Source organism: Daucus carota, chromosome 4 (assembly GCF_001625215.2).
Source record: "Daucus carota subsp. sativus chromosome 4, DH1 v3.0, whole genome shotgun sequence".
In the NCBI taxonomy this organism is placed as follows: Eukaryota; Viridiplantae; Streptophyta; class Magnoliopsida; order Apiales; family Apiaceae; genus Daucus; species Daucus carota.
In genome coordinates, this window is record NC_030384.2 from 11,867,203 (window position 1) to 11,881,256 (window position 14,054).

The 14,054-nt window shown below is 33.2% G+C and overlaps 1 protein-coding gene across 1 annotated transcript; it reads right to left on the reverse strand.

Moving 5' to 3' along the window:
- Positions 1-3,035: 3,035 nt before the first annotated feature.
- On the reverse strand, positions 3,036-4,856 carry LOC135152179 (uncharacterized). The gene is made up of 2 exons (XM_064092013.1): positions 4,024-4,856; positions 3,036-3,738 (listed from the first exon to the last, which is right to left on the reverse strand). The coding sequence occupies exons 1-2, from the start codon at positions 4,854-4,856 to the stop codon at positions 3,036-3,038; spliced, it is 1,536 nt and encodes a 511-aa protein (XP_063948083.1).
- Positions 4,857-14,054: the final 9,198 nt, after the last annotated feature.

The window sequence follows — 14,054 nt, forward strand, 5'->3', positions numbered from 1 at the left end:
AGATTGAAAGGCATATGTTTAGCCTATTTGTATTTAAAGAGGTACAACTCAATTCAGATAAGAAAGCTCAGTAAATAGCAAGTCACCGGAATCCGTACGAAGAACGTCAAATGATTTATCGGAATTTTATATCAGAAAAATTCCAGGATGCTGCTGCAGTCCACTGAGAGAAGTTCATTAATATGTTCAAGCCTCAGTGCACAAATAATCTTTTGTGGCACGTCCAGGAATTCAAAAGGTATGAAGTTTCTATACTTTATTTATTCAGATGATTCCAATTTATGAAGAAGAACTTACAAGACGAAGACTCGACGAACGAAACACAGTCTAATTGTTTTAATGACGAAGAATATTTTATTCAGCTAGATACAGATGAACCAGACAGTACATTTGTGTGTCAGCTACTCGGATTAAATATTCAACGTCAAGCAAAGATGGTCGTTCAATCTATTGACAATTCAAGACGAAGATATTAAAGTTTCAAAGAAGACAGAAGCTCTGTTAAAGAAAGAAAGTGATTAAATATTAAATAGATTATATATATTCACTTCTAATATAATTATATTAGTTGTATATTTTATTTAGTAAATTGATTCACTCTTGAATTAATTTATTAAATGAATATATTCAACTAGTTTAATTAAGTGGATTATATTCTATTTATTATTTACTAAACAAATCACTTTAAAGCTTTCTACATCTAGTTAGACAAAGAAATGCTTTGTCTAGCTCCTTTTAAGACACTCCAAGACATTGAAAAGCTTTGTCCTACCTTGTTATTAAAGCACATGGTCAAGACAACTCTTTTCTTTGCAAAGACAAGCTAGCACACACCAAGTACAAGACTTGGCATGTCTTTCCACATGCTTCCATGCTTTAATCTTTATAATCGATGGCATGCTTTCTTGGAAAGTGACAAGTTGACATGTGTTAGTTTGCTTTGTCTTTCCTTTCTTTACTTTGTCATGACTAGCATAAAGTAGTCATACTTTGCTTTATTATGTCTTACCTTGTCTTGTTTTGTCATGGCAAAGCTAGTATATTGTCATACCTTGCTTAGCTTTGTCATGTCTTGCTTTAGTTGTCAAACCTTTAGGTTGTCTTGTTTGTTCAAATGGTTTTGCCTATAAATATGGCCAACATTCTTCATTTGTAAGTGTTCATTCACTTTGACAAACACAAGCACTTGTAAAAGCTTTCAAGTTTTGCTAAAACTTGCTATTGTTACATCCACAGTTTTACTGTGCTTTGTTACCGGTTGTTTTAATCACTAATCTACAATATACCATGTCGAATTTATTCTACGAACATTAGTGGACATTAAAACTGAACCAATTTAATTATATAACGACTTCAAACATTGTTATATTAATTAATTAAAATCTGATTAAAAAATTATATTCCAATCAGATTTACTTCCGCGATTATTTTGTGACGATTGTATTCAACCCCCCCCCCCTTCTACAATCGCTTCCGGACCTAACACAATGGTATTATTTTGTTGATTTTGAATCTTTTTGCACAATGACGAGAAAGACTCAAAAGCATCACTTTTGGCTTTGAGAAATTCCGTCCACGTATATTGTGAAAAGTCATCAACAATTACCAAAGTATAAGAGCATCCTCCGAGACTTTGTAAGGGCACAGGACCAATTAAGTCCATATGTAATAGCTCGATAGGTCTAGAGGTTGATACCATGAATTTAGCTTTGTGAGATTCCCTTATTTGCTTGCCAATTTCACAAGCCTCACAAGTATGATCTTTTTGATAGTTTAATTTTGGTATACCTCGAACACGATCATTTGTTGATATAGTTTTAATCAACTTCATATTAGCATGTCCTAATCGTCGATGCCATAACCATGGGTCATCTTGTGTAGTGATTAGGCACACATTACAATGTTTGCTAATATCGCAAGTATAGACATTTTTGCTACGAGGACATGTAAGTACTAATTTTCCATCCTTATTTAGAATTGAGCAATGTGATGGATAGAAAATTACCTTGTAGCCATTGTCACATAGTTGACTTATCGAGAGGAGATTGTATTTCAATCCCGTAACTAATTGTACATTGGCAATCTTAAAATGTTCATTTCCTATATTTCCAATGCCAATAATACTACCTTTGCTGCTATCTCCAAAAGTGACGACTCCAGCAGTTACCTTTTTGATTTCGTTCAAGAGAGACTTGTTACCGGTCATGTGCCTTGAACATCCACTATCGAGGTACCACATGTTTTGCTTAGCAACAAAAGATTCCTACAAGATAAATCAAGTATATTTATAGGTACCCTTTTGTCTTGAGGGTCCTGGGGTTAGTACTTCATAATAAAGATAAGGATTAGAAGTAGGAAACACATTTCTTGTAGCATAATGATTTTGAGGTGCATTGTTCCTACTTTGATACCTTGAGTTATCATAATACCGTGTATCTCTCAAATTATATCTTTGAGAGTTTTCATATTGATACACATGATTTCTATTACTTGGATAATGCATTGTGTTTTGAGAATAGAAACCATAACTTGGTACATGATAAATTTTGGAAGTTTGACCATTAGAGAAGGTCTTGTTCCGTGTATTTCTTCTTTGAAACAGAATAGATTGTTGATGATAACTAATCTTGGTTGCCTTTGCTCATTTACAACTTTGTTGTATGGTACATGTTTTTCAACCTTGGGGTATTGATTTGACCCTTTACGAACCCATATATGCTTCCCCTTAAATTCACCACTCTTGAATTTGCAACTTTGAACTTCATGTCCATTCTTGTTGCAATATGAGCATTTTAGTGTAGGTGATTTGGAAGCTATTCTTGAGGGTTGTACTTTTGGTTGAACATTGCTCTTTCTTTGAGCATTTTTATCATATCCCAATCCTTCACGGTTGTAGGATATTTTAGAATGTACCATTTTATCCAACATTTCATTGCCTTTGGTAAATCTTTGAATCGTTCGTTCAAGATCTTCTTTATCATTAATTAAGGCATCAATCTTAGCATTAAGGATTCTTTCTTGATCTATGTATTGTGCTAAGATGTTGAATGAGCATCCTTGAGTTTTTGAGTTTCTATTTTAAAATCTTTTTCTTTATCTTCAAGGACATGAGCAAATTCTTTTTCGAGTTTATCTTTTTGATAACTCGTAGTTGATTTTTCTTGAGTCATTGACTCGTTTAATATTTTAAGATTTAGTAAATCAACATGAAGCTTTCGAATGTTTTCATTTAATTTAAGCTTCTCATCTTCCATTTCTTCCTCTTGTAACAACAAGGAAATATTTTCAACTTCCAATTTTGTAATTTCATTCTTGGTCTTGTTGTTGTCAAGATTAAAGGAATCTTGAAGAGATACCATTTGTTCTTCAAGTTTAATATTTGATTCCTTTATCCGAGAAAACTCTTTTTGTTGAGTTTGATATACATCTTCAAGTTTTTCTTTCTCGGACCAAGTAGATAAAAATAATTGATCAAGATAGTCATATCGAGTATTTATTTCAACTAGCAACTTGATCAATTCATCTTTTTCCATATTTAGCAAGTTTAAACTAGAGAGTTTAAGAAGAGGAATATCAACTAAAGTTGGTGCAGAAATACTTACCTCTTGGTTAGTAGTGGAAGGATCTGTTGATGTAGCATCTTCAATTGCCATCAAACATAGATTAACCACTTCTTCACTTGCTTCGGGAGGTTCCTCATCTTCACTTAAATCCCAACCATTTTCGGCCACGAGAATCCTACCTTTAAAAATATTAGGACATTCTCATTTAGAGTGACCCGGTTGTTTACACGTGAAACACACTTCTTGTGTTTCCTCCGGAGTTTGTTCTTTTTGTTTTGGAGGAGTGTAATTATTGGTATTATAACCATTTGGGCTTTGATTAGTTTTGCCTTTGTTATAGCCCGAGTTGGAAGGAAAATTACTCTTGTAGTTTGGAGAATAATTTTGAGAGTAATTAGGCCTTCCGTTAGAGTTAAATACTCTTTGTTGATTATTCGATTTTAGGAAGCCTTTTCCATACCTTTGTGCTTTGCTTTGAAGCACACGACGAAGTTGTCTCATGAGTAAAGCAATTTCGCTTTCGTCGAGATTTTGAAGTTCTTCATTTAATTCTTCATCATTTTCTTCTTCGTCAATTAATATAGCCTTTAGTGCCATATTTTTCTTCTTGTCTTCCACTTTGGGAACAACAACATTCGGAATATTATCTTCTTCGTAAGCACGAAGGTTTCCGAATAGGTTATCAATGTGATAGTCATTGAGATTATGCATCTCTTTAATAGTAGTGACTTTCACTTTCCAACTCGGAGGTAAAGATTTAAGAAATCTATGATTCTTTTCATTTTGTGTATAGTTCTTTCCGAGTTGAGATAGTTCATCGATTATTCGAGTAAATCTTGTTTCCATATCGATGATATTTTCTCCATCTTGGAGTTTAAAGTTCTCGTATTCTTGGATCAATGTGTCCATTCGAGAATCTTTTATATCGGTAGTACATTCATAGGTTACCACTAATTTGTTCCACATTTCTTGTGCCGACTTGCAATTGTTTATTCGTTTATATTCTTTTTCCGTAAGTGCACTTGTAAGAACCATTTCCGCTTTTGCGGCAATATTCATTCTATCTTCTTCTTCGTGAGTGTATTCACTTACTTTCTTTTTGATGGTAACATCGTCGACAATTTTACTCGGTATAATAGTACCATCTTCTATGGCCATCCAAACTTTGACTCCTTGAGATCTTGCATATATTTTAAATCTAGTTTTCCAAGTAGCAAAGTTTGTGCCATCAAATAGAGGAGGTCTAGAATTTGAGAGACCTTTACTACAACCGATAGCATTCATATAAGCCATATCGGATCTACTTTTCTTTGTGCTTGAAATTCAAATAGCACTTTTAAAAGCAACTGCTCTGATGCCAATTGTTAGGTCCCGATAGAGTGTAAATTAAGCTAGAAGGGGTTGAATAGCTTAATTACCAATTTAAAAATTGATGTGGTGTAATAAAATTTATCCCCCTTTTGAATAGCTTTTATCGAGAGTATATGCAGTTTATGTGTGCGGAAGGAATGTAAGAGTAATACGACACACGAGATTTTATCCTGGTTCGCGGTGGCTAACTCAACACTTGGAGTCCACTCACCCCTACTCCAGTCCCCGAGCTCCTCCCCAGACTCGAGATTTTCTCTACTATAAAGAAACTCCTTTACAGTAGGCGGAGAAGCCTTTACAAATATATATCTTGGAGCGTAACTTCCCGTTACCTCCTCACTATAAATGTAAATTTACAAGACTCGTCTTGGAGCGTAACTCCCGGTCACCTCCTCAAAGTCGTTGTACTCCGGGTGTAGTCTTTGAACTTCTAAACTTTTGCGGGTCTTAGATCTTAGGTCTTAGGTCTTGGGTCTTTCCTCTTCCTCACGGTGCAAAGATGACTAACTCCCCGTTAGCTCGTCTAGGACTTGGGTCTTAGAACGAAGATCACCTCACTTCAATTCACCTCACTGCAAAACTTAGAAAACAATATCTACGACAAATAACTTTAGTTTATAAAAAGGGTTTTGGACTAGACGTAACTAGGCCTATAGTGGGTATATATATATGTTGATGATATATATATTTAAAGTATACTTTCCGAATGATTTAGAAAGATTTAAGTATACTTGATGCTTTACTCCAATACTAAAGATGAGTATATAGTTGGAGTAATAAAAGTCTTATAAGCTTTAGTTTCGCTTAAGACTTGTATGATACTTGTCTTTATGACTAAGTATCTATTACTCCGAATATACGTCTATTTTCGAAGTACGGATTTAAGAAAGTCTTATAATTTAGCTCTTTGGCTATGGAATTTTCTTAATACAACTCTTCTCTTGAAATAGTCTTTATGTACTAGAGATAATCGATTGAGTGCGGAGAGAGAGTGTGTAGTCTTTCTTTAAATTTAGCACAATATAATGATATAGCCAAACCAGAATCCGCAAATACAACAACAATGAACAATAAAGTGCAGAAAGTAAATAGCGGAAAGTAAATAAGTTAGTTGGCTATGTTAGTGCTAAGTAAAGTTAAAGAGCTAAAGTAAGCCTTTTAGATTTTCTTCCCACAGAACAATGCGATGATAGTTGGGAATAGAATCAAGCTTAATAAAATTGATTTTGACCGTCGTCAAATATTTATCTCGTTTTCGAGATTTATTATGAATCTTTAGTTCGTAAGAAGATACAAATTGTTGTTCGTTTGTATCAAAATATATTTGAGTATATTCGAAAGATACAAACTTTTTTTATGTATATAACTCAAATATAACGAATCTTAGTTCGTTTAAATATACACCGAATCTTTAGTTCGTGTATATATATATATATATATATATTTCGAATAACACGACTTTGTTAGTTCGTGTTTGAATTTAATTCGAAATAAGAAATTTCTTTTATAAGAGATATAAGATGAAGAGATTTAAGATGAATAGATCGAGAATAATAACGAGCTTTTATATATATAATGGTCGGCTAAGACTCGGATCGAAGCTAAAAATAATAACCACTTACAAAAACGATCGGAAAGTTTGTCGGAAAAATTCGCCGGAGGTTCGGCCGGATTTTGGCTTAGTGGCGGAACTTGGGCAGCCCTACGGGAGGCCTAAAGTAGTAGTGGTTGATCTAGTTGGGTTGGGAGAGAGCATGGTTGGTTGAACTAAGCTTATATAACTAAAACCTTGTATATATAAATATATATGTATAAGAAAAGAGGTTTTAGAGAAGAAGTATTTGTAGAGAGTGTTTGTAGAGATGAAAGAGAGGATACTTCTAAAATTTCCGGCAACTAATTAGCTCTTTAGCTTGTGTGTAAAATGAATGGGGATGGGGTGGTATTTATAGGGAAAATTTGGGGTAGTAGGTAGTGGAAGGTGATGTAAGGGATGATGTAAATGGGTAGGTGATGTAAGGGATGACTACATTGTTCTTGTCCACTAACCTAGCAACTTGACAACCAACATGTGACTTCTTATCTCAGCACTTAATGCTTGGAAGAGGATAAGGCACACACCCCAATGCAACCCAATTAACTATTAATTAACGATTAAGTATCGTTAATTAAAAATGGCTTATTTTTAAACATCTCCAATAAATCCAACAAAAAAATATGACAATTTTCTAAATATTATAAAATGGAAATCTGTGAAGTTTGGTAATTTTGGGTCAAAGTCTTCTAGGTCAAACGCTCAGTCAAAGCTTCTCGGGTGAACCGTTCGGAAACACACCCCGACAAACATTCTCCAAAAATAACGAAACTTTTACCTAACATAAATCACATCATAAAAATGATATCCCAAAAGTTTCAAGTCATTCTAGAAAGTGGAATTATTTTATCAGGAATTAAAACGATAAAAACTGTTTTTCGGGTACGAATAAAATACGAAAATCCTTTTAACGATTTGTAAAACATTTTTAGCTAGAATTTCGTCTTGGATAAATACTACAAATATATTTCCTTGAGAATAAAATAATTTGGAGTTTATGGAAATATTTTTGAGCATTTAAATTAATTTCCTTCGATAAATAAGGAAATATACGAAAACCGAGAAAATTAGCATTTGGTCAAAACGAGTGGACCCTTGACTAATTTTTGATACCAAAATACTTAGAATAATATGATTCATGATAAATCATGATTTTGACAATTTTGAAGTACATTCTAAGTATTAAAATATTTTTCTCCGAAAAATGAATAATTTGAGAGACCTTGGAGAAAATATTTAAGCAACAACAAAAACGTATATTAATATTTGACCATCCAAATATTAATGATTTGATTGAGTAAATCTTTATTTTGGATAGAAAACAATTTTTGGAATGAAAGATTCATTTTTGAATAATTAAAGATAATATATCCCGTAAAATAGAAATTGGTAAATCAGGGAATAAATTAATTTAATTAAGAGATTTTAAAAATAATGTAACATGAGGGTTCTAAAGAATATCAAATCTTGATAATCCTTTTTCGATCTTCATGCGAGTTTAATTTTGCAATATGAAGATAGGGAAATATCATAGAGTGGCGATATCCCTCAGCATGAATATTGCGTGAAAATATATTTCTTAAGAATAGGTATTTTGATACGAAGAAATATAAAATAATTTTTAAATAACTTGCTAGAAACAACTTTTCCACTTAAAGATAATCATGCAAATTAATGTCCTATTGGGAGGATTACTAGGTGATTTAAATTTTACGTTTATTTATAAATACCAAAATAAATTAATATCGAAGATATCCTTTCATTATTCCGCCGCGATTATTTTGTGACGATTGTATTCAACCCCCCCTTCTACAATCGTTTCAGGACCTAACAAACAACTTCTACATATGATCTCGTTTTTCTATCCTCTTTGTACTCCTTTTTATTTAAACCCCGTAGACTTTTGTAATGAATCTGATTTCCAACATTTTTCCACGCTGAGGGAAAATCTTTGATTATCTCAACTGCCAGGTTGACATCTATCCAGTCCCTATTTCCCCCAACGAAATCTCTGAATGCTTGATATCCCCTCTCTAATCTTAAACACCAATCTCTATCCTTGATCACTACTTTTGGACCTCCCACGAACATAAGAGTAGTTTTCTCCAAGCTATCTCTACTGCCTTAATTTCGTTCCCTTTAATAATCTCTTCTAAAATTTCGCTAGAGATACAGCTTTTTATCCTCAAGATCCGATTTACTAGATAGCTATAAATGAGTGCATTACCTGCTTTTAGAGCTACAATCGCCTCAGGCTCGATCAAAGTCTCCAAACCTAGGGATTCCTCCTTGATCTCTTCAAGTGCGATTTGTAGATCTCTACTGTATTTACTGGATAGTTCCAAAATCCAAATATCCTCGCCTTGATTCTTCTTCTCCAGGAGCTTCGTCTTCTTCGAGCTTGAAATTTGACAGTTCCTACCGTTGGAGCTTCTCTCTCCTCTCACCATCAATTATTCGATACCAGAAATACCACGTGGATACGACATATTTACAAAACTTGATCAAATATATTTATTTTTGTCCAACTCATCTTTCACACGTAATCTTATGCATTCAAGAATATTCAATTTGTATATGCCTAATCTTTAAGATAATTAAGTTAGGGAATTTCTTATAAATTTCGTATAAATTTTAGGTTTAGGATAATAGATATAATTGATTTTGAAATTTAGTTATAATTTGTGTTTAGCTAAAAATAAATAAAATTTGATTAAAAATAAATCAAAATTCATTGATTGGTTAAATAAATATTGTTGTTAGAATTTTTATAAAGTGATTGCAAAGAATACATATGATTGATCTAAAATTGAATTTTGATAAAATAAAAATAATTGGTCTAAAATTTGGTTGTTACTCCTAAATATAATTATTGAAGAATTCAGCTGGGAAAGAATTATTTTAACTTGTATAAAATTTAGATGTCAAATAATTGCTATGATTGGTTTGAAATTTAGGTGTTGAAAAAAATGAAATAATGAATATGATTGATCTAAAATTTCGTTACGCTATCTAATTGATTAAAATCAATTTAATAATAAAAATTAATTTGTTTACTGAATGATATTTATGATTAAATCTTCAATTATAATAAAAAGTCAATTAATTCATCAAATGAATAGTATCTCGTATATTATATTAAAAGATATAATAGTAATATTTATTTATCTTCAAATAATTTTTAATTTATTGAAAAAATAAATCGACTGTTCCTCATCCTTGAAGATTGCATATAACTAGTTGAACCAAATGGATACCGGAAGAAAATTAGAAAATAACTTGCCACCTTTTAGAAGAATAATTTATCTTTTTTTTGTCACAAAGAATAATTTATCTTTAATACTATACAATTAAGTTTTAGTCTAAATTTTTTCATAAAAGTTAATGGTCGCCGAGATTCATTCTTGAAAGGCATATGTTTAGCCCATTTGTAATTAAAAAGGTACCAACTCAACTCTGATAAGAAAGCAAGTTAAATAGCAAGTACTGTTGAAGGAATCCGTACGAAGAACGTCAAGTGATTTATTGAAATTATATGTCTGAAGAATTTCAGGATGCTGCTGCACACCACTAGAAGAAGTTCATTAATATGTTCAAGCCTCAGTGTACAAATAATCTTTTGTAGCACGTCCAGAAGTTCAGAAGGTATAAAGTTTTAATACTTTATTTATTCAGGAGATTTCATACTATTTTTACTTATGAAGAAGAACTACGAAGACAAAGACTCGACGAACAAGCCACGTCTCAAATGTTTATTTGATAAAGAATATTTGATTCAGATAGATACAAATGAACCAAACAGTATATTTATGTATCAGCTACTCAGATTAAGTGTTCTGCATCAACTACAAGTGACCGTTCAATCAAGACAAAGATCTACAACGTTCAACAAAGTCAGAAGTCCCTGCTGCTAAAAGAAAATAATTTTATAAGTATTTATTTAATTATTTCACTTATCAAAATAATTAAATTAGTTGTATAATTTATTTATTAAATTGATTCACCTTCAAATTAATTTTATTTATGAATTTATATAATTAATATAATTAAGTGAGTAATTATTGAATATTTATTCAATTATTTACAAGTGTTTTAGACTTTATATAACTCGGCATGACATTCATAAAGAATGTCATACCGCGCTATCTTCACTGGCTTAAACAGTCGGTATGACTTTATCAGAAAAAGTCATACCGTGTCTTGTTTAATGACTTTCCTTGGCATGACATAAAATGTCATACCGTTTCCTTTGTCAAGACATTTCTGGTATGACACAAAAATGTCATACTGGTGTCCTTCTTTTAGGCTTTCCCCTGTGTGTGTATGACTTGTGTCTATATGACTTAAAATGTCATACCAACTGCTACCGAATGGCTTTGTTTGAACAAGTCATACCAAATGAATCTTGAAGGCCAAGGAAAACTGTCATACCGCCCCTGGCAGTATGACATTCTCCATATATGTCATTCCTTCTTTGTTTTTGGCATGTCATTGCTTTGTAATGTCATTCCTAAGCTAGAAAGTCATTCCTATCAATGTCATACGTAGTTCCAAGTGATTTGCCTATAAATATGGCTTCACTTCTTCATTTGTAAAGTTGTTCAAGCATTGTAAAAGCTTTCAAGTTGATTGTAACTTGCTATTGTTATATCCACAGTTTTCTGTGCTTTGATCACTCGGTTGTTTTAATCACTAAGTTAGAATACATCCTATCGAATTTATTCTGCGAACTTTAGTGGACATTAAAACGAACCATATTAATTATATAACGACTTAAAACATTGTTATATTAATTAATTAAAATCTGATTACCTAGTTAAACTCAAATCAGATTATTCCGCCGCGATTTTTTAGTGACGATTGTATTCAACCCCCCCCCTTCTACAATCGTTTTAGGACCTAACAATTGGCATCAGAGCGGTTGATACCATTTTTCCGTATTAGATCCTATACACACTCTGTAACGTCCAAATATTTTTTATTCGAATTAATTTTATTCCAAAAATTAATTTTGATTTAAAATATTTTTCTTTCAAAAATCCAAATCTCATCCAAACACTATTCACTTCAAATCCTTAAACATGAGTACACAAAAGATTAGTAGCATTAAAATCCCACCGTTCAGCAAAGAACACTTTGGCCTATGGAAGAGGCACATGTTTCTATTCCTCCGCACTGCGAACAGAAAATACATCGGGATTCTGAACAAAGGTGTTTCTACTCCGATGAAGCTAATAATAGCACACGAAGAGGATGGTGCGTTAATGCCTCATAAAACTGTTTTGAAAGAACTTTCTGAGTACACAGATGAAGAGAGTGAATAGATGAACCTAGATGATACTCTTCAACTGATCTTAGTTGAATCCCTAGATCCTGTCATGTACAATGCTGTTGTTAATTGTACGAACGCGAAGCAAATCTGGGATACGTTAGAGATTATCAACGAAGGCTCAGAAGAAGTAAGAGAGAACAAGAAAGAGATACTGATGGCTCAGTATGAACAGTTTGGTTCCAGTCCCGGAGAAGGGATTTCAGAGGTGTTTATCAGACTTAATAATTTGATAAATAATTTAAATTTGAATGGGAAATACTATGATAATAAAGAGGTCAGCATGAAGTTTCTCTGAACACTTCCTGAACACCTGGAACACAGAATCACTGCAATCAGGGAAAGTAGAGATCTGAATGAGATATCTCTGGAAAAACTCTACTGAGTTCTGAAAATGTATAAACTGGAACAAGTTCAGTCTAAGCAGAGATATGGTTTGGGTAAAACACTGAACCACTCGAGAGCTCTAGTTGTTGAATCACCTACACCGGAATAAAAGAAGGATGTTGTTGTTTCTTCTAAGGCCACTCAGGAATTTGTTGTACCTGAGATGGGTCAGACGGCTTCTTCTAGTGATAGTGAAGAGTTCTATACAATGGAAGAGCTAGAACAATTAGAAGATCAATCTCTATCACCGTTTGCCAAGAAATTTGGAAACATGAGATTCAAGAAGAACCCCTCCTACAAGTACAAACCTACTGCTAATAGGTTTCAAAAAGGAGGTTACTCATCTTCTACAAGCAAAGGATGATACAAGACTGGGATGGTGGATAGAAGCAAGTTCAAATGCTTTAACTGTGGTGAACCGGGACACTTTGCAACTGAGTGCAAGCAGCCCAAGGTTCAAGGAAAGAGAAAAGATTCGTACGACGAGCTGAAACAGAAGTATGATGCATTAGTGAGAAAGCATTAGGGTACTTCTGGAGGTCAAAGCTTCAAGAGCAAGTCTTATCTGGCAGAAGGGAAAAGCTGGGATGATACAGACAGTGATGAAGAAGAGCAGATTGGGAATGTTGCTCTTATGGCTAATGATGGATCATCTTCACCTCCTCCTGCTGGAAGCTTTCAGGTAGATCCTACTTGCCCTAAACTTTTTATGCAATTAGGACTAGAAAGAGATGATGCTATTAAAAAGTTGAAAGCTGCCAATCTTAAAATTGATGCATTAGTCTTAGATATTCATTCTTATAAGATGAATGAGATGAACGTATTGAAACCTAAAATTCAACAACTGACTATGGATTTAGGATTATAATTTGCTAAAGTCAAAGTTCTAGAGAAAGGTTAGATTGCTTTGAGACTTCAGCTAGACGATGAGAAAGTGAAATGTAAAGCCTTTAAGGATGCCTCCACTATAGTCAAAGAGCTTAATGATAAACAAGAGATCAAGAGAACTGTTGGAATAGGTTTTGACTATAACAAATCTGTAGGTAAGGCTAGTAACATTACTCCCTTTCAGAAGAGTGCTGAGGAGTGAGGATTTCTTTTTGTTTTGAAGGATTCCCCTCAACCATTGTTCAAATCCTCAGAAGCTGAACCTCTGTTAGAAACTCTTGTTGTCATTAAATATGAACTCAAACAGGAAGACCTTAAAATGAAAGAGAGTAATGAAAAGAGAGATGAGATCCTGACATCACTGAAACCAATCAAAGTGAAAAACAATGTTAGGTTGCCTAAAGCTGGTTTAGGTGTCAACTCTGAGAAAACTAAATTCAACAAGCCTAATAATTTTGTGAATAGTAAGAACAAGAACAATAGATGTCATTCTACTGAAAGTTTTAAATCTGTTAATAAAGTTAGAGTAGAATCTGTTGATGTTCCTACTACTGTGACTGATAATCCTGTTGTTCCTATTTTTGATGCATGTCATAAATCTTGTAGTGTTGATAACTGTATGACTTGTGCTTTCAATATGATGTCTGCTTATTTTAGAAGTTTGCATGCTAAAAATGAAAACACGTCACCTAGACAACACACAAACAATAAGCATGCTAGATCAAAGACTGCTAGTCCTCCTCGTGTTAGGAAGGAAACTTATGTTCCAAAGCCTAAAACCAGGGTTTATAAGGCTGTTGTTAAGGAAGTAAGTTCAGTCAAGGCTGAACCAAGTATCAGTCCAAGAGGCTCTGTTGTATTACTTGATAGAAATCAATTCTTTAAGTTTGCTGGACCCAATCAAGTGTGGGTCCCAAAGAAG

What these genes read in the sequence shown, in the direction of transcription:
- LOC135152179 (XM_064092013.1), bottom strand. Translation starts at nt 4,856, where the DNA reads ATGGCTTATATGAATGCTATCGGTTGTAGTAAAGGTCTCTCAAATTCT. An exon ending in CTTCAAAGCAAAGCACAAAG is followed by an intron (nt 3,739 to 4,023) that starts GTATGGAAAAGG and finishes TTTTAAAGGTAG; the next exon opens with GATTCTCGTGGCCGAAAATG.